The 20617-nt window shown below is 40.4% G+C and overlaps 1 protein-coding gene across 2 annotated transcripts in view; it reads right to left on the bottom strand.

Moving 5' to 3' along the window:
* LOC102180583 (multidrug resistance-associated protein 4-like) overlaps positions 1 to 20617 on the bottom strand; it is a 171679-nt gene that overhangs the window by 84031 nt on the left and 67031 nt on the right. For both annotated transcript variants that reach the window (XM_018056323.1, XM_018056322.1), the window contains 2 exons: positions 14991 to 15137; positions 11065 to 11144 (listed from right to left, as the gene is read on the bottom strand). In XM_018056323.1, coding sequence (XP_017911812.1) covers positions 11065 to 11144; positions 14991 to 15137 — 227 coding nt within the window. The remainder of the gene's footprint in view (positions 1 to 11064; positions 11145 to 14990; positions 15138 to 20617) is intronic.

Below are 20617 nucleotides of genomic sequence, written 5' to 3' on the forward strand. Positions count from 1 at the left end.
CTAGATGGAAGTGTAGACAGATTTTACACCAAAGCTTTTCATTCCCTGGTCAGACTTAGTCTGTCCCTTACTGACACAGGCTTCATCCTTGTCCCTCCTGGTTCTACCACAGAGACGGGGTGGGGATGCATCAGGGGTAGACCTGATGGCATCCCTGACTGACGTCTAGCTCCTCCCCATTAAAACTTTGCTTGCCTCTGATGCCACCCGGGGTGCAACCAGAGTAACCTTCCAGAATGTCTCCCAAGCTAAGAGTGCTGGGGTAAACATTCGTCACCTGAGTGCTTGTGCATGACCCTGAGTATATTCCTGACCACAATATGACCGAGATGAACATAAAGATGAGATGTCCCTTCCAAGCGTCACCACACCAGTATAAGAGTCTCCTCTGGTCCACTAAGAGCCAGCATTACCAAAGGAAAAAAACTCACTGTAGTTCCAAACTGAGTAACCTTTAACCTCAGAGATGCTCTTGGAGCTAGAGCTCCATCTATTTTCTGAATTTTCATTTCCTAGCAAGGATAGGCACTTCCTGACTACCAATATAAGTCTGATACCTAAGTAACAGTACACAGTAACAGCATAGATCCCAAGTCCCTTGAAAGTCTATGATCCAATAGATTAGGTTCAGTTCAGTTCAGTTCAGTTCAGTCACTCAGTCATGTCGACTCTTTGCGACCCCATGAATCGCAGCATGCCAAGCCTCCCTGTCCATCACCAACTCCCGGAGTTCACTCAGACTCACGTCCATCCAGTCAGTGATGCCATCCAGCCATCTCATCCTCTGTCGTCCCCTTCTCCTCCTGTCCCCTATCCCTCCCAGCATCAGAGTCTTTTCCAATGAGTCAGCTCTTCACATGAGGTGGCCAAAGTACTGAAGTTTCAGCTTTAGCATCATCCTTCCAAAGAAATCCCAGGGTTGATCTCCTTCAGAATGGACTGGTTGGATCTCGTTGCAGTCCAAGGGACTCTCAAGAGTCTTCTCCAACACCATAGTTCAAAAGCATCAATTCTTCGGCGCTCAGCCTTCTTCACAGTCCAAATCTCACATCCATACATGACTACTGGAAAAACCATAGCCTTGACTAGACGGACCTTAGTCAGCAAAGTAATGTCTCTGCTTTTGAATATACTATCTAGGTTGGTCATAAATTTTCTTCCACGTAGCAAGTGTCTTTTAATTTCATGGCTGCACTCACCATCTGCAGTGATTTTGGAGCCCCCCAAAAATAAAGTGTGACACTGTTTCCACTGTTTCCCCATTTTTTCCCATGAGTGATGGGACCAGATGCCATGATCTGAGTTTTCTGAATGTTGAGCTTTAAGCCAACTTTTTCACTCTCCTCTTTCACTTTCATCAAGAGGCTTTTTAGTTCCTCTTCACTTTCTGCCATAAGGGTGGTGTCATCTGCATATCTGAGGTGATTGAGATTTTCCCGGCAATCTTAATTCCAGTTTGTGTTTCTTCCAGTCCAGCATTTCTCATGATGTACTCTGCATAGAAGTTAAATAAGCAGGGTGACAATATACAGCCTTGACGTACTCCTTTTCCTATTTGGAATCAGTCTGTTGTTCCATGTCCAGTTCTAACTGTTGCTTCCTGACCTGCATACAGATTTCTCAAGAGGCAGGTCAGGTGGTCTGGTATTCCCATCTCTTTCAGAATTTTCCACAGTTTATTGTATCCACACAGTCAAAGGCTTTGGCATAGTCAATAAAGCAGAAAGAGATGATTTTCTGGAAATTTCTTGCTTTTTCAATGATCCAGAGGATGTTGGCAATTTGATCTCTTGTTCCTCTGCCTTTTCTAAAACCAGCTTGAACATCTGGAAGTTCACGGTTCATGTGTTGCTGAAGCCTGGCTTGGAGAATTTTGAGCATTACTTTACTAGCATGTGAGATGAGTGCAATTGTGTGGTAGTTTGAGCATTCTTTGGCACTGCCTTTCTTTGGAATTGGAATGAAAACTGAGCTTTTCCAGTCCTGTGGCCACTGCTGCATTTTCCAAATTTGCTGACATATTGAGTGCAGCACGTTCACAGCATCATCTTTCAGGATTTGAAATAGCTCAACTGGAATTCCGTCACCTCCACTAGTTTTGTCCATAGTGATGCTTTCTAATGCCCACTTGACTTCACATTCCAGGATGTCTGGCACTAGATGAGTGATCACACCATCGTGATTATCTTGGTCGTGAAGATCTTTTTTGTACACTTCTGGGTATTCTTGCCACTTATTCTTTATATCTTCTGCCTTTGTTAGGTCCGTACCACTTCTGTCCTTTATTGAGCCCATCTTTGCATGAAATGTTCCCTTGGTATCTCTAATTTTCTTGAAGAGATCTCTAGTCTTTTTCATTCTGTTGTTTTCCTCTATTTCATTGCATTGATCACTGAAGAAGGCGTTCTTACCTCTTCTTGCTATTCTTTGGAACTCTGCATTCAGATGCTTATGTCTTTCTTTTTCTCCTTTGCTTTTCACTTCTCTCCTTTTCCCAGCTATTTGTAAGGCCTCCCCAGACAGCCATTTTGCTTTTTTCATTTCTTTTCCATGGGGATGGTCTTGATCCCTGTCTCCTGTACAATGTCACAAACCTCAGACCATAGTTCACCAGGCACTCTATCTATCAGATCTAGGCCCTTAAATCTATTTCTCACTTCCACTGTATAATCATAAGGGATTTGATTTAGGTCATACCTCAATGGTCTAGTGGTTTTCCCTACTTTTTTCAACTTAAGTCTGAATTTGGTAATAAGAAGTTGATGATCTGAGCCACAGTCCACTCCTGGTCTTGTTTTTGTTGACTGTATAGGGCTTCTCCATCTTTGACTGCAAAGAATATAATCAATCTGATTTTAGTGATGACCATCTGGTGATGTCCATATGTAGAGTCTTCTCTTGTGTTGTTGAAAGAGGGTGTTTCCTATGACCAGTGCATTTTCTTGGCAAAACTCTATTAGTCTTTGCCCTGCTTCATTGTGCATTCCAAGGCCAAATTTGCCTGTTACTCCAGGTGTTTCTTGACTTCCTACTTTTGCATTCCAGTCCCCTATAAGGAAAAGGACATCTTTTTGGGTGTTAGTTCTAAAAGGTCTTGTAGGTCTTCATAAAACCGTTTGACTTCAGCGTCTTCAGTGTTACTGGTTGGGGCATAGACTTGGATTACTGTGCTATTGAATAGTTTGCCTTGGAAATGAACAGAGATCATTCTGCCATTTTTGAAATTGCATCCAAGTACTGCATTTTGGACTCTTTTGTTGACCATGATGGCTACTCCATTTCTTCTGAGGGATTCCTTTCCTCAGTAGTCGATATAATGGTCATCTGAGTTAAATTCCCCCATTCCAGTCCATTTTAGTTCGCTGATTCCTAGAATGTTGATGTTTACTCTTGCCATCTCTTGTTTGACCACTTCCAATTTGCCTTGATTCATGTACCTGACATTCCAGGTTCCTATGTAATATTGGTTCCTATGCAATAGATTAGGTTAGTACTTCTAATTCTGAAATGATCAAAGAGACCAAAAAGTTTGACTGAGAAAGTAGAGTTTGGTCCACACACTTTGCCCATTTCTGCTTGTTCCCCAAAGGAAACGTTGGGTGCCTCTTGGCATTGGCAGAACGATATAAACCCCCAACAGGTTTCTGCCATAGCCATAAAAGATCACCACAGAATCACAGAGCAGGGCTTCTCACCTGCTTCGCGCAGGGCATTTCATTCATTCTCGCAAGCGCACCGTACACTTAAGTACAGCAGAAAATGTGTTTGCTATGAGAACAAAGAACTAGAGCTCCAAGCATCCTCACCTTCTCCTGAAGGATCCCGGATAAGCCCCCAAGATGAAAGGTTGTTGCTGAACCACGAAAAGACACCGGGATTCTTGGCCTCTGGAGGAGAAGAATTCAATCCGGGGCCAGAGATGAGACTTGATCACTCAGAGCTTTTGTGTAATAATGTTTTATTAAAGTATAAAGGAGATAGACAAAGCTTCTGACATAGGCTTCAGAAGGGGAGAGAAAGAGTGCCCCCCCTGCTAGTCTTCAGCTGGATGTTATGTAGTCACTAGCAGTCTATTAATGAAAGAGAAGAATGTCTTAAAACTTAGAATGACACCAGGCCCCTCATCCATAAGATGTATTTTGGGATAATCTTGGCACCAGAGGAGTCATCCCAGGCCATAAAACGATTAACTTGAATCTTGTAGAAAGGCTGATTAGCATACAAATAGTTTTGTTTACATAGATTAGGGCAACAATATCTGAGTATGACATAATATTTTGTCAAGTAGTTTCTGAGCGATTAGGCTGAACCGACTTGAAGACAGTCTGGGGTAAATGCATAGTACATTAACATAGTTTAAGACAAACATTTCCATAAGAAAAATGCATTGGCTAACTCAAGGTTTGAGAATAGTTAACTTCAGGTGAAACCAGGTGTCATTATGGCAACACAGTATTTTAAGAATAACCTCCTTTTAAATTTGTATAGAGAAGGGGAAAAAAAAAAAATATATATATATATATATATATATATATATATATATATATATATATATATATCTCACTAGTTTGTTTCCTCCTGCCACTTAAGAGAGATAAAAATGTCTGACACTTGCAGCCTATTTCCTCTATTTGGAGACCCCTGGCCTTCCTGCCTGTTACCCTCTCACTACCAGCAATCGAACCCAGGCCAACAGCATTGAAAGCACCAAGCTGTGACCACTAGACCACCAGGGAATTCCCTGAACATGTAATTTTTAAATTTCTCAAAGAAAAGACTGTAAGTCCAGAGGGCTTCACAAAAACATTGTGCAGAAAAGTGTTACCAAACTTTTCCAGGGTATTTCTCCAGGGTCCAGCATTACCATGATACAAAAACCAGATAAAAACATTAAAAGAAAGAAAAATTGCAAACCAACCTGTCTTAGAATATTAAACAACACACCAATGAACTGAATATAGCAATATAAAAAAGATAATATTCCACAATCTAACTTGACTGGGCAAGTACAAAATCCTCAGGGTCACCTATTATTACAGGCTAGAACCCTTGGGCAGGAGATGGTGCTGTTCATCACCAGCAGAATTTCTTTTTACTTCAGGGAGGCTTTGTCTCTACTAAAATCAACTGATTATGGACTTCAATCACATCTACAAAAATACCTACAGAGCAACACACAGATCACCTTTTGACTGAATAACTGAGGAATGTAGTCTGGTCAAACTGACATTAACCTGACCATTAAAATGGAAATATCTCCCATGTATTTTCATGAGGATACATAAGAATTGATGCTTTTGAACTGTGGTGTTGGAGAAGACTCTTGAGAGTCCCTTGGACTACAAGGAGATCCAACCAGTCCATCCTAAAGGAGATCAGTCCTGAATATTCATTGGAAGGACTGATGCTGAAGCTGAAATTCCAATACTTTGGCCACCTGATATGAAGAACTGACTCATTGGAAAAGACCCTGATGCTGGGAAAGATTGAAGGCAGGAGGAGAAGGGGATGATAGAGGATGAGATGGTTGGATGGCATCACTGACTCAATGGACATGAGTTTGAGTAAGCTCCAGGAGTTGGTGATGGAAAGGGAGGCCTGGTGTGCTGCAGTTCATGGGGTCACAAAGAGTCAGACATGACTGAGCGACTGAACTGACTGACATACTTCTAATAACAAAAGCTGACAAAATATTTTAAGAAAAGCAAGTTATAGACCAATATCCTTCATGAACAACAGGTACAGAAATTCTTGACAAACTACATACAGCCATACATAAAAACGATGCTACATTCAGTTCAGTTCAGTCGCTCAGTCATATCTGACTCTTTGCAACCCTACGAACCACACCATGCCAGGCTTCCCTGTCCATCACCAACTCCTGCAGTCCACCCAAACCCATGTCCATTGAGTCAGTGATGCCATCTATCCATCTCATCCTCTGTCATCCCCTTCTCCTCCTGCCTTCAATCTTTCCCAACATCAAGGTGTTTTCAAATGAGTCAGCTCTTCGCATCAGGGGAAGGGATCAACACACCACAGAAATCTCAAAATGACAAACTCATTGTTCAGTGAGAGAGGTTGGAATACTCTCTACATACTTTCCCTGACATCTCTACACAATGAAATGCAAGGGTCAGTGGTGCTGAGACAAGTAAAGGCTGTAAAGGCAAGTGACCCATAATATCCTATTATGCTGAGTCTCAGGCTTCGTTCTCAATATCCAGATGCACTGGCCTGTTTTTTTTGTGCTCCCCTCTCTAGAAAGAAATGCCTGAGGACACCTCCTTCACAGTTTCTTTTTCTTGGGTATTTTTGCTTCATAAAACTACAGTCAGTGTGTTGTGTGTGCTGAGGAGGGAATGACATGGTCCCTGGTGGTCCCATCATGGCCAGCATTGGTGGCTCAAGGGCATTTGCCCTTTGTGTCCAGGAAAGGACATGAAGACTCAGTTCAGCTCTGACAAGCTGCTGTTTTGTTTTGTTTTGTTTTTTCCCCTGAATGAGGGATATGTGGGGAATAAGCTTTTTGCAACTTAGTTTTCCCTCAATAAATTACAGCGTTTTGCTGGGAGCAGCTATGTGCAAGTTCACACATTCAGAGCAGTCCCAAACTTTCTCTTTTTTTGGAAAATTAAAATGCCTAAACTTGATTTCCACATCTCACCTTCAGTTTCACTTGTTTCATTAGTAGGAAGACTCCTTCGAGGTGATGATTTCAATGACAAGAATTGTAGATAATTGAGACTTCTTACTCAGTGTTATTTGGGACTTTGGCAAATTGTATGAAAACTACATTACTCTGAAATATTTAATGTTCAGTGGTCTATCTTGAAAACAGCTGATTTTTATTTTCTGAGTTTAAATAAGAAAGTGTCCATTAAAATCTTCAAGGATCACAAACCTCGAATCTCTGTGATACAAACTCATGGGATGATATATATGGGCCTGGAAACTATTTCTGACAATAACTTTAATGCAACTTAATGCCATTTTGCCAAAGGCAAAAGGAGAAGAGGGCAGCAGAGAATGAGATGGCTGGATGGCATCACTGATTCAATGGACATGAACTTGGGCAAACTCTGGGAGATAGTGAGGGACAGGAAGACCTGGTGTGCTGCAGTTCATGGAGTCATAAAGAGTTGAACATGACCTAGCAACTGAACTACAACAAATACCACTGTCATCAGACTATTTCATACCTAAAACACATATGTGGTATTTTAAAAATAGTTACAAACTGCTCAACATGCATTTAATTGTTTCGCAAATAAGAATATTAAAATGAATTTCATTTTGTCTTTTCAACAATCTTAGGAAGTGGGCATTATTTTCTCCATTTTACAGAAAGGAGAGTGTGACTTTGTGGGGCAAGATGGGATGGGGGATTGGAAAGGGAGACTGTGGGGCTCTGCACTGCCACACTTTAAAGCTATTGACATCATGAATGATTATCAGGTGCAATCACATCACATAAATTGATTTTTTTATGTTGCTTTCCTTCATCCTTTGAAATGGTGGACACCTCCAATTTCCTCCACCACTCATATAATGTGACTGAACAGGCAACATATCTGGTAGCTGTGAGAGTCAGTGCACAGGATGGTGCACAAACTTATGATTGCCTCTCTGTTGGAATCTGGTCTCTGAATGACATCACCTGAGGGGGTGGACTGTCTTCCAGTGTAGACAACTACTCAGAATCCAGGGTTTTCCTTAGCCACACTTGATATCACTTTCACAAAATATTAAATAAATCATCTGAAATTTCATTTAAGGGAGTGAGAAGAAATTAGATGAGGGAAAGTATATGGAATAAACACTTTATAGATAATAAAAATAATCAAGAATCCTCTAAGGTTTATACAACAAGTCTAAGCAAAATCATCAAAAATGAGTTTGAACAAAGGTGCGCTTACACAGCTCAACAAGGACCTTCCAGCCTATTCCTTTCCACCCGCCTCAGCTGGTAATAGAAAGACTGGGTCTGACACAGGAACTTGGCTTCCACCAACACCTCCTGCCCCACAATCCACAGTGGCTTTTCCCTCTCATTGAGGATCAAAGGTCACTTCCTAGAAGCTCTGCCACCTGGACCAGGAGTCAGCCCTTCACATCAAGTGGCGAGAGTATTGGCATTTCAGCTTCAACACCAGTCCTTCCATTGAATGTTCAGGACTGATTTCCTTTAAGATGGACTGGTTGGATATCCTTGCAGTCCAACGGGCTCTCAAGAGTCTTCTCCAACACCACAGTTCAAAAGCATCAATTCTTGGGCACTCAGCTTTCTTTACAGTTCAACTCTCACATCCATACCTGACTTCTGGAAAAACCATAGCCTTGACTAGATGGAACTTTGTTGGCAAAGTAATGTCCATGCTTTTTAATCTGCTGTCTAGGTTGGTCATAACTTTCCTTCCAAGCAGTAAGTGTCTTCTAATTTCATGGCTGCACTCACCATCTGCAGTGATTTTGGAGCCCAAGAAAGTAAAGTCTGACACTGTTTCCCCATCTATTTGCCATGAAGTGACTGCCATGAAGGGACTGGATGCCATGATCTTAGTTTTCTGAATGTTGAGTTTTAAGCCAACTTTTTCAATCTCTTCTTTCACTTTTTTCAAGAGACTATTTAGTTCTTCTTCACTTTCTGCCATAAGGGTGGCGTCATCTGCATATCTGAGGTTATTGATATTTCTCCCAGCAATCTTGATTCCTGCTTCCTCCAACCCAGTGTTTCTCATGATGTACTTTGCATATAAGTTAAATAACCAGGGTGACAATATACAGCCTTGACACAGTCCCTTTTATATTTGGAACCAGTCTGTTGTTCTATGTCCAGTTCTAACTGTTGCTTCCTTACCTGCATACATATTTCTCAAGAGGCAGGTCAGGTGGTCTGGTATTCCCATCTCCTTCAGAATTTTCCACAGTTTATTATGATTCAGATAGTCAAAGGCTTTGGAACAGTCAATTAAGCAGAAATAGATGTTTTTCTGGAACTCTTTTGCTTTATTGATGATCCAGTGGATGTTGGCAACTTGATCCCTGGTTCCTCTGCCTTTTCTACATCCAGCTAGAACATCTCGAAGTTCACAGTTCATGTATTGTTGAAGCCTGGCTTGGAAAATTTTGAGCATTACTTCACTAGCATGTGAGATGAGAGTAATTGTGCAATAGTTTGAGTATTCTTTACCATTGACTTTCCTAGGTATTGGAATGAAAATTGACTTTTTTCAGTCCTGTGGCCACTGCTGAGTTTTCCAAATTTGCTGGCATATTGAGTGCAACACTTTCACAGCATCATCTTTTAGGATCTGAAGTAGCTCAACTGGAATTCCATCACCTCCACTAGCTTTGTTCATAGTGATGCTTCCTAAGGCCCACTTGATGTCACATTCCAGGATGTCTAGCTCTAGGTGAGTGATCACTCCATCATGATTATCTGGGTCGTGAAGATCTTTTTTGTACAGTTATGTATATTATTGCCACCTCTTCTTAATATTCTGCTTCTGTTAGGTCCATACCATTTATGTCTTTTATTGAGCCCATCTTTGCATGAAATATTCCCTTGGTATCTCTAATTTTCTTGAAGAGATCTCTAGTCTTTCCCATTTTATTGTTTTCCTCTTTCTTTGCACTGATCCCTGAGAAAGACTTTCTTATCTCTCCTTGCTATTCTTTGGAACTCTACATTCAAATGGGAATATCTTCCCTTTTCTCCTTTGCTTTTTGCTGCTCTTCATTTCACAGCTATTTGTAAGGCCTCCTCAGATAGTCATTTTGCTTTTTTGCATTTCTTTTTCTTGGGGACAGTCTTGATCTCTGTCTCCTGAACAATGTCTCAAACCTCCATCCTTAGTTCATCAAGCACTCTGCGCATCAGATCTAGTCCCTTCAATCTATTTCTCACTTCCACTGTATAATCAAAAAGGATTTGTTTTAGGTCATACCTGAATGGTTTGTGGTTTTCCCCACTTTCTTCAATTTAAGTCTGAATTTGGGAATAAGACACCTTAAGACAGAGCATTCAGCTTGTGAAAAGAAAAACTGTCTACAAGAATAAAAGACATTTTCTGAGATGACTTTGATCCCATAATCAAATTACTAGCTTAAAAGCCTTCATATCGTCAAAGCTTTTCTCTATTAAACTTGTTGGACTTCCCACGTGGCTCAGTGGTAAGAATCTGCCTACACCGCAGCATACACAAGTCTCATCTCTGGGTCAGGAATATTCCCTGGACAGGGAAATGGCAACCCACTCCAGTATTCTTGCCTGAGAAATCCCATGGATGGAGAAGCCTGGTGGGTTGCAGTCTATGGTGTTACAAAAGAGTTGGACACAATTTAGCAACTAAACAATATTGTCCTTGTTGTACCTCATTTTTAACCAATCTTTTCTTTGTAAGTAACCACACCTGGCTTTATCCAAATAAAATGGTGCAGCAGATATTTGTCCCCTGTGGGAGTACAACACATCATGCTTGTGCTCAGTTGTGTCCGACTCTTTGCAGCCCCATAGACACAGCCTGCCAGGCTCCTCTGTCTGTGGAATTTTCTAGGTAAGAATACTAAAGTGGGTTGCCATTCCATTCTCCAGCACATCTTCCCAACCCAGGAATTGAACCCACGTCTTTTGCATCTCCTGTATTGGCAGGTAAATTATTTACCACTGAGCCACTTGGAAAGCCCAATAAAATGCATAATTTAGTTAATCTAGGTTATCTTTCCATAAGAAGTGATTGTCTCTCTGTTATGAAACATACTCACAGTAAAGGGAATTCACACCAGAACCTGGAAGGCAGAGGGAAAACCACTTATCCAGCATGTCACTGCTTCAGACCAACCCTGACCTGACTGTGTAGCCACTCCTGCCCCAGATTTTACTCATGTTAACTCAGTCTCCCCAATCACGCTGCACCTCTCTCTCAGAAACACAGCCTCTTATGGAAGATAACAGGACACATCACCAGGCTGAAAGGCCCACCTTCAATCCCTGTGAAAAATCCTTGAGAAATAGGCACTCTGCTTTTCCCTGTGAGAACTCTGGCAGGACTGGTACACTACCTGGATGAAATCTTGAAATATCAGGGGCAACAAGTCATCCATATGCCCAATGTCTTTGAAGAAACGATTTAAAATTCTTCCTGCAAGAATAGGATACAAAAAATTACTCATTTCCTCAGATACGACCTTTAAGAGAAATAATTCATGAACAAATCAAGAAAATATTTTTGAAGAATATGTATTTAGGGACTTCCCTGGTGGTAGTGTCCCCAGTGCAGGGGACATGTGTTAAATCCCTGGTGCAGGAAGATTCTGCATGCTGCAGAGCAGCTAAGCCTATGTGCCAGAACTACTGAAGCTCATGTGCCTAGAGCTTGAGCTCTGCAACAGAAAAAGCCACCACAATGTGAACCCCAGGCACTGCAATCAAGAGTAACCCTTGCTCGCTGTAACTAGAGAAAGCCCACATGCAGCAAAAAAAAGACAAATGCAACTAAAAATAAATAAATCTTTTTAAAAAGTACATGTATTAAATATTTAACATATTGGGCTTCCTGAGGGGCTCATGCTAAAGAATCCACCTGCCATTGCAGGAGACATAAGAGCCAGGGGTACAGTTCCTGGGTCAGGAAGATCCCTGGAGGAGGAAATGGCAACCTACTCCAGTATTCTTACCTGGGAAATCCCATGGACAGAGGAGCCTGGCAGGCTACAGTCCATGGGACTACAAAACTATCAGACATGACTTAGTGGTAACACAGCAACAATTTTAGTATATTACAAATTCATGTGAAATAAGCCAATGTCAGTGGTAAAAAGAAAGACACAATAGGATGATACCTAAAAAGAAACAAAAATACCACCAAATGGCAGTGGGTGGGAAATTGACATTGATTGAGTCCTGATTTCTAAAAGAATGGGGGAATCTTGTGGCAGTAACAGGAAGTTTTGGTGGATTAGAGAATGTTCCCTCCCTTTAGATCCATCCCATCTAAGACTTACTCCAAGTGCTAAACTGGTAAACAAATAGTTGCAAAATACCTAAATTAATCCTAATTGTTACAACAATTTTGCTTTAATTATCAAGATTAATTTTGCCAAGTGATACTTTTTAAATAAACATAATTATAACCTCTCTGCAATTTTTTTTCCCCTCCAGATGGCTCACAGCAGCTCACATTTTGGGAAATTATGGCTTGTAGTCATTTCCAAGTTGTAAGTTTACTACTGGCATAATAAGCCATTATTTTCAGAGGTATACCAGGTGTGACAAGCACAGACTTATGAATAAGCATCTAAGAAGATCAGAGGGATATAGGAAGGAAAATAAAAATATTACTAAATGAGTAAGGATCACTTATCATTGATTTTACTTCCCTTCTCAGAATCCACAATAATAGTATATCCTTAAGGCTGCAGGATAGAATATGGGAATTTCTGGTAAATATCTGGTGTAAACTAAAAATGTCACCTATCACATCAGTAAACAAAGGATTCAGCAGCCATCAGGACTCTGCAGCCACCCCTGCAAGGGTGGTGCTCCCTGAGGAGACTCAGGATGAGAAAGAACAGGACACTGGCCCCAGACAGGCGAGGTGCACACCAAAGGAACTGCAGCAGGGAGGAGCCAATACTGACTCCATGCTGGATATGTTTCTTTGACCATTGCTATTCACTGCTTTTGTCAGGGACCCCTGCCCTCCTGCCTGAATATTAAACCAAAGTGGCTTTTATCAGCTCACAGGGAGACAATCTGACTCTCACCACCTGTGAATGACTGCAGAAAAACTACCCTCTTATTGTGCAAGATAAATGGCCTTTTGACTTCACTTCCTCACCTCCTCTCCCCTATGTTCTGTAAAAGAACCAGGCATCCAGACCCCAATAAGATGGTTATTTTGAGATATTAGTCTGCCATCTTCTCAGTCTGCCAGGTTTCCAAATAAAGTCATAATTCTTTGCCTTAACACATCATCTGTAAGACTCACTGGCATTGTGAGGCAAGCAGAACGGGCTTGAACTTGGTAACAAGAAATACTACTATATGTGGTTTTTCTCTTCATGCCATCACATACCAGAAACAAAGACCACCATAAATCATCTATTAAAAATTCTACTTTTGAAAGTAAACACAGAGAAGACTTCAATTTAATATATATATACCACTAAAAGAGTAAATAACTGATGCCCCTAAACCTTTGGACCTATCTTTGCAGTACTTATTTGTGCTTCTATTTTCTTGAAGGAATGAAGTTCTGATAACAGACACAGGAGAGGGAGACAAGCTATACACCATGTGTGCCTGCTGCTCTAGGATTAGTGATCTTAAAGATTTAAACTTGTTTCCAAATCCTTGAATAATAAATCAGCATCTGGAGAAGTCCACAGGTCATCAAGAGCCTGGTTAATAGTGATCACAACCAGTCAGAGGCTGTGATAACAGAAATTCAGTCCCACTTGATGCTCCTAAATTTATGATTGTAGTTTTCACGTTAACAGGAAGAGTAGAGAGATTTCACAGCTGTAATAGCAAAGACTCTTCCAATCACTTCCTCACTCCAGCTTCATAATAAGATGAGATTGTGTGGGCCTCTACAGTTTAACATCCTGTGCTCCTCACAGTGACTGGACTAAAGAACATGTGTTGAATAAATCTGCACAAGATGCTGCCCTAAACAGTCTTATTTAATCCTCACAACAGTCTTGTGAAACAGGAAGGGCACTGGTTATTTCCATTTCACAGGAGAGAAGTTCCTAGACACAATGCTGTCATCCTCACTGAGGTTCATTACGCACTGACCCTGTGCTAAGTGCTGTGAATGTATTAACCTGCTTAATGCCCACAACATCAAGATATTGGTAAGTGTGTGAATAGTATCCTCATTTTATTGGTAAGAAAATTGAAACACGGAGAAATTAAATAACTAGCATATAAGTATTAACATAACTATAACTGGCTAATACTATTAGTAACTAGCACTAGGACTGGACCCAGGAAGTTGACTCCAGGGTCCATACTTATAACCATGACAACATCCTGCCTGGAGATTTGCCTCCCCAGTAGTATCCACCTACTTTGTCCTTGTTCACACAGCTAGTTGGTGGCCAGGCCAAGGCTACTGCTGTCCTCTCTCCAGTCACATCCCTGCCTCAACAGGCCCTGTCAATCATCACCTGCAAAAACAAAGCCACCCTGGGCCTCAGCACAAGTCTAGCCAGATGAACAGAGTGGGCATGTACTCTGATGAACTAATTCTTCATAGGAACCCAGATCAGGAGGCCACCTTCAGAAGCAAGACAGATCGAAAGCCTCAGGGAGGAGGAAGCAACCACTGGGAAACCTTCAGGGGCATTCTTCACACTGAAGATCCACCTGCTATAAATCACAAGACCTCTTAAATGTAACCAAAAGTCCATTGTAAAACTAGAGGGTTGATTTTATTGAAGAGGATGTTTACATTTCACTGATCTTGTATTTTAATTAATCTTACATTACCATTAAGCTAAAACTCAAAATATGGGCACATGTCAGAGCTCTGTGGTCCCAGAAATGGATGGGCAAAGAAAGAAAGAAACACACAGCCTGTCTTCTGTAGAGATGTTTCTGGAAGATGGTCCTTCCTAGTTAACTTAACACTATGTAACACAGAGAACGTTTCAACAACTAGTCAAAAACATTTCAACACATTTGCATCATCTGTTAGGTGCTTCATACGCCACATAACAAATGGACTCTGAAATCATCCTGCAAAGTAAACAGCCATGTATTTTTACAGACATGCATAAATTGGAATAAAAGCTTATATGCTCCTATATTCAGATTTTCTCTGGCAGGAAAAATTATCAGTGAAGCTTTTGTAGAAAATGAATAAACATACACAGTGATTTTCTTTCAAGCATATCTTCCATTTTCAAATATGAAAATGTAACTAGGCACTTAATGTGTTAACAAGACATATTCACTAATAATTTGGTGTCTGACTTACCTATTGGATTTCTATTGAAGAACAATACTGGAGATCTTAAAATGGTCTCCAACATTTTGTTGTGCAAAGTTTGTGAAGAATTAACAAGGATGTAGAATATCAACAGAGACCGTGTGATGCCAAAAAGGACAGTAGACACAGTTAACCCTGAAATAAAGAAACATGACTCAGCACAAAATCTCTGTCTTATCCTCAACCATGCTAAAGCATGGCAGGCAGTTTGAAAAGATACTATGTATTCTATAAATCAAATTTGTATAGAGGTTTACATATATAGAATACGGAATAATAAAACTGATATATATATAAAAAGTAGATTCTCACCCTCTCCCTCTCCCATAGAGTCCAAAAGACTGTTCTATACATCTGTGTCTCTTTTGCTGTCTCTCATACAGGGTTATCATTACCATCTTTCTAAATTTCATATATATGCATTAGTACACTGCATTGGTGTTTTTCTTTCTGGCTTAACTTCACTCTGTATAATTGGCTCCAGTTTCATCCACCTCATTAGAACTGATTTCAATTAAAAAAATTAATTTAAATTTTTTAAAAAAGTAGTTTCTCTAAGAGTTTAATGCTTTCAAAAAACACATTTATAAAGAAAACTGTAAAAATCACTGTTTTCCTCTCACTAAATAGAAATAATACAGGGAAAAAAAAAAAGTGTAAACTACCATTACCGACTGATGGACATGAGTTTGAGTGAACTCCAGGAGTTGGTGATGGACAGGGAGGCCTGGCATGCTGCAGTTCATGGGATCGCAAAGAGTCGGACACGACTGAGTGACTGAACTGAACTGAACAGTTTCATTCTAGGCTTGCCTAATTGAATTACAAGTTCTAATAAAACTTATAAGACAGATAATTATACAAGTAGCTGATCTTTCTTTCTCCACATTTCAAATCTCATTATTTACAACATGTCCCATAATCTAAAAGTAAGGTATGCTTTGGTGAAAGTAAAAGTGTTAGTTGCTCAGTCGTGTCATACTCTTTGCAATCCCATGGACTGTATCCCCCAGGCTCCTCTAACCATGGAATTCTCCAGGCAAGAATACTGGAGTGGGTTGCTATTCCCTTCTTCAATGCTTTGCTACCAGCACATGAATTAACAGGGAAAAGGAGACATGATATACCATTTTCTTGTAATTTACAAGGAAATTTACTTCCATGTAAAGTAGCTTTGTAAGAACCTACTGTATAGCACAGGGAACTCTACTTAATGCTCTGTGGTGACTTAAATGGAAAGGAAATCCAAAGATATGTATGTTCAATGGATCACTTGGCTGAACACAGAAACTAACACAACATTGGAAAGCAACTATAATAAAAATTAATAGAAATTTAAAATAATAAAAATAAACTACCTACTTCTATGCCCAAATAGCTATAAAGAGTATGAAAAAACCATGATAAGTTACAAGTGGATAATCTCTTAAATTATTGTACTGCAAGAAACTACAAATTACATTTTGACATGAGATAATCTAAACTAATCTCTCACTATTTTACAGAACCCCAAAGCATTTGTGAAAGTGAAGTCGCTCAGTCGTGTCCGGCTCTTTGCCAACCCCGTGTACTGTGTGGCCCACCAGGTCCCTCTGTCCATGGGATTCTCCAGGCAAGAATACTGGAGTGGGGTGCCATTTCCTTCTCCAGGGGATCTTCCTGACCCAGGGATCGGACCCAGGGATCGAACCCAGGTCTCCCGCATTGCAGGCAGATGCTTTAACCTCTGAGCTACCAGGGAAGTAACTCAAAGCATTTGTAAATAAATATAATCATTTAAATTTATGTCTTATCAATGACATAAATGAGCACTACTATGCATATAAAAATTAAAATAGCCCTCCAAACATCTCTTCAACTCACAATGTTATATAGAGTGGGGATAACTTTGGCAATATATATTCCATCAAGTACTTCTTTCCATTCAGCTACCACATCAGTGTTATTTACTTTCTGAAAGCTGCTCAAATTCCTGAATTCCATCAATAGGAATTTGCCTTAGCCCACCATCCTATATGAATGTGTAACAGAATCTCTTTCTTCTTTAAGCCCTCATTGTCCAGAAGGTGAACAGCTGGTAGATTCAAGTTTCTTATCAAGTGACCAATAAAATAAATACCAAATTTCACTTAGTTGATTTTACATAACTTACTCTTTGTAGAAAGCTTGTACAAGCATTTCCTGTGAGGATATTTCAATTTTTAGTGTTTTTTTTTAAATTGGGGTATAGTTGCTTTTCAATGTTGTGTTAGTTTCTGCTGTTCAACAAAGTAAATCAGCTATACATATACATATATCCCTTCCCTCTTGGACCTCCCTTCCCCCCATCCCTCCCCTCTAGGTCATCACAGAGCACTGAGCTGAGCACCTGTGCTATATAGCAGCTCCCCACTAGCTATCTGTTTCACACATGGTAGTGTGTATATGTCAGTCCTAATCTTTCAATTTATTTCCCTCACCTCCCTATTCCTGCTCTGTGTCCAAACATCTATTCTTTCCAACTATGACTCTAGTCATCTCCAGCAAATAGGTTCATCTGTACCACTTTTCCTAGATTCCATGTTGTTGTTTAGTTGCCAAGTCCTGTCCAACTCTTCAAAACCCCATGGACTGCAGCATGCCAGGCTTCCCTGTCCCTCACCATCTCCCAGAGTTTGCCAAAGTTCATGAACCAGTGATGCCATCCAACCAGCTCATCCTCTGTAACCCTCTTCTTCTGCCTTCAACCTTTCCCAGCATCAGGGTCTTTTCCAGTGAGTCAACTGTTTGCATCAGGAGGCCAAAGTACTGGAGCTTGAGCTTCAGCCTCAGTTCTTCCAATGAGTATTCAGGGTTGATTTCCTTTAAGACTGACTGGTTTTATCTCCAGGGACTACCAAGAGTCTTCTCCAACACCACAGTTCTAAAGCATCAATTCTTCAGTGCTCAGCCTTCTTTATTGTCCAGCTCTCACATCTGTACATGACTACTGGAAAGATAGCTTTGAGTATATGGACCTTTGTTGACAAAGTGATGTCCCTGCTTTTTAATACACTATCTAGTTTGTCACTGCTTTCCTACCAAGAAGCAATTGTCTTCTAATTTCATGGCTGCAGTCACCATCCACATTGGCTTTAGAGCCCAAGAATAGGAAATCTGTCACTGCTCCCACATTTTCCCCTTCTGTTTGTCATAAAGTGATGGGACTGGATGCCATGATCTTAGGTTTGTTTTTTTTTTATTTTTTTCTAATATTCAGTTTTAAGTTGGCTTTTTCACCCTCCTTCTTCACCCTCATCAAAAGGCTCTTTAGTTCCTTTTTGCTTTCTGCCATTAGAGTGCTATCACCCACATATCTGAGGTTGATATTCTCCAGAAATCTTGATTCCAGCTTATCAGCCATCCAGCCCGGCATTTCACATGATGTGCTCTGTGTATAAGTTAAATAAATGGGGTGACAACAAACAGCCTTGTCATACTTCTTTCTCCATCCTGAATCAATCAGTTGTTCCATACAAGGTTCTAACAGTTGCTTCTTGACCACATACAGGTTTCTCAGGAGACAGGCAAGATGGTCTGGTATATCTAGCTCTTTAAGACTTTTTCAGTTTGTTATGATCCACACAGTCAAAGGCTTTAGCTTAGCCAATGAAACAGAGGTAGATGTTGTTCTGGAATTCCCTTGATTTCTCTATGATCCAGAAAATGTTGACAATTTGATCTCTGGTTCCGCTGCCTTTTCTAAATGCAGGCTGAACATCTGGAAGTTCTCAATTCACATAATGCTGAAAACTAGCTTGAATGATTTTGAGCATAACGTTAGTAGCATGGGAGATGAGTGCAATTGTCTGGTGTATTGAACATTCTTTAGTATTGCCGTTCTTGGGAATTGGAATGAGGATTGACCATTTCTGGTCCTGTGGCCACGGCTGGGTTTTCCAAATTTGCTGACATATTGAGTGCAGCACTTTAATAGCATCATCTTTTAGGATTTTAAATAGCTCTGCTGGAATTCTATCACCTTCACTAGCTTTATAGGCAGTAGTGCTTCCTAAGGCTCACTTGACTCCACACTCCAAAATGTCTGGTTCTGAATGAGAGGCTACATCATTGTGATTATCCAGGTCATTAATATCTTTATTATACAGTTCTTCTGTGTATTATTTCCATCTCTTCTTGATCTCTTCTGCTTCAATTAGGTCTTTACTGTTTCTGTCCTTTATTGTGCCCATCTTCAGATGAAATGTTCCTTTGATATTTTCAATTTTCTTGAAGAGATCTCTAGCCTTACCCTTTCTGTTGTTTTCCTCTATTTCTTTGTATTGTCCATTGAAGTCCTTCCAGTCTCTCCTTGCTATTCTCTGGAACTCTGCATTTCATTCTAGGAGGTCTTCTAGGTCTTCTTAGAACTGGTCAACTTCAGCTGCTTCAGCATCAGTGGTTGGGGCATAGACTTGGATTACTGAAATGTTGAATGGTTTGCCTTGGAAATGAATCGAGATCATTCTGTTGTTTTTAACATTGCACCCAAGAACTGCATTTTGGACTCTTATTGATTTTAAAAGCTATTCCATTTCTTTGAAATGATTCTTGCCAACAGTAGTAGATATAATGATCATCTGAATTAAATTCACCCATTCCCATCCATTTTAGTTCACTGATTCCTAAGATGTTGATGTTTACTCTTACCATCTTCTGCTTGACCACATAGAATTTACCTGGATTCATGGACCTAACATTCCAGGCTCCTATGCAATACTGTTATTTATAGCCTCAGATTTTACTTTCACCACCATACACATCCATAACTGAGCATTGTTTCCACTTTGGCCCAGCCACTTCATTCTGTTTGGAGGTATTAGTAGTTGTCTTCTGCTCTTCCCCAGTAGCATATTGGACACCTTCTGACCTGGTGGCTAATCTTTTGGTGTCTTATCTTTTTGCCTTTTTATGCAGTTCATGGGTTTCTCATGGCTAGTACACTGGAGTGGTTTGCCATTCCCTCCTCCAGTGGATCACATTTTGTCATAACTCTGCACTATGACCTGTCTGCCTTAGGTGGCCCTACATGGCACAGCTCATAGCTTCATTGAGTTATGCAAGGCCCTTCACCAAGATAAGGCAGTTTTCCACGAAGAGGCTAGATTCCACATATATGCATTAATTCAACTATTTTTTTCTGTTTATCTCTTTCTGACTTTACTTTGTATGGCAGACTCTAGGTCCATCCATGCCTCAACAAATGACCCAATTTCATTCCTTTCTATGGATGAGTAATATTCCAGTGTATATGCATGTTATTCGCTCAGTCATGTTCGAGTCTTTGCAACCCCATGGACTGTAGCCTTCCAGGCTTCTCTGTCCATGGAATTCTCCAAGCATGAATACTTGAGTGGGTTGCCATGCCCTTATCCACGGGTTCTTCCTGACCGAGGGAGGAAACCCAGGTCTCCCACACTGCAGGCAGATTCTTTACCATTTGAGCTACCCCCCAACCCAGTGTATATATGTACCATAAATGAGATGAAAAGACAGTCCTGAGAATGGGAGAAAATAATTACAAAATAAGTAACTGACCAGGGATTAATCTCTACAATATACAAACAGCTCATGCAGCTTAGTATCAAAACAAACAA

This window comes from Capra hircus, chromosome 12, assembly GCF_001704415.2.
Source record: "Capra hircus breed San Clemente chromosome 12, ASM170441v1, whole genome shotgun sequence".
NCBI classification, from domain to species: Eukaryota; Metazoa; Chordata; class Mammalia; order Artiodactyla; family Bovidae; genus Capra; species Capra hircus.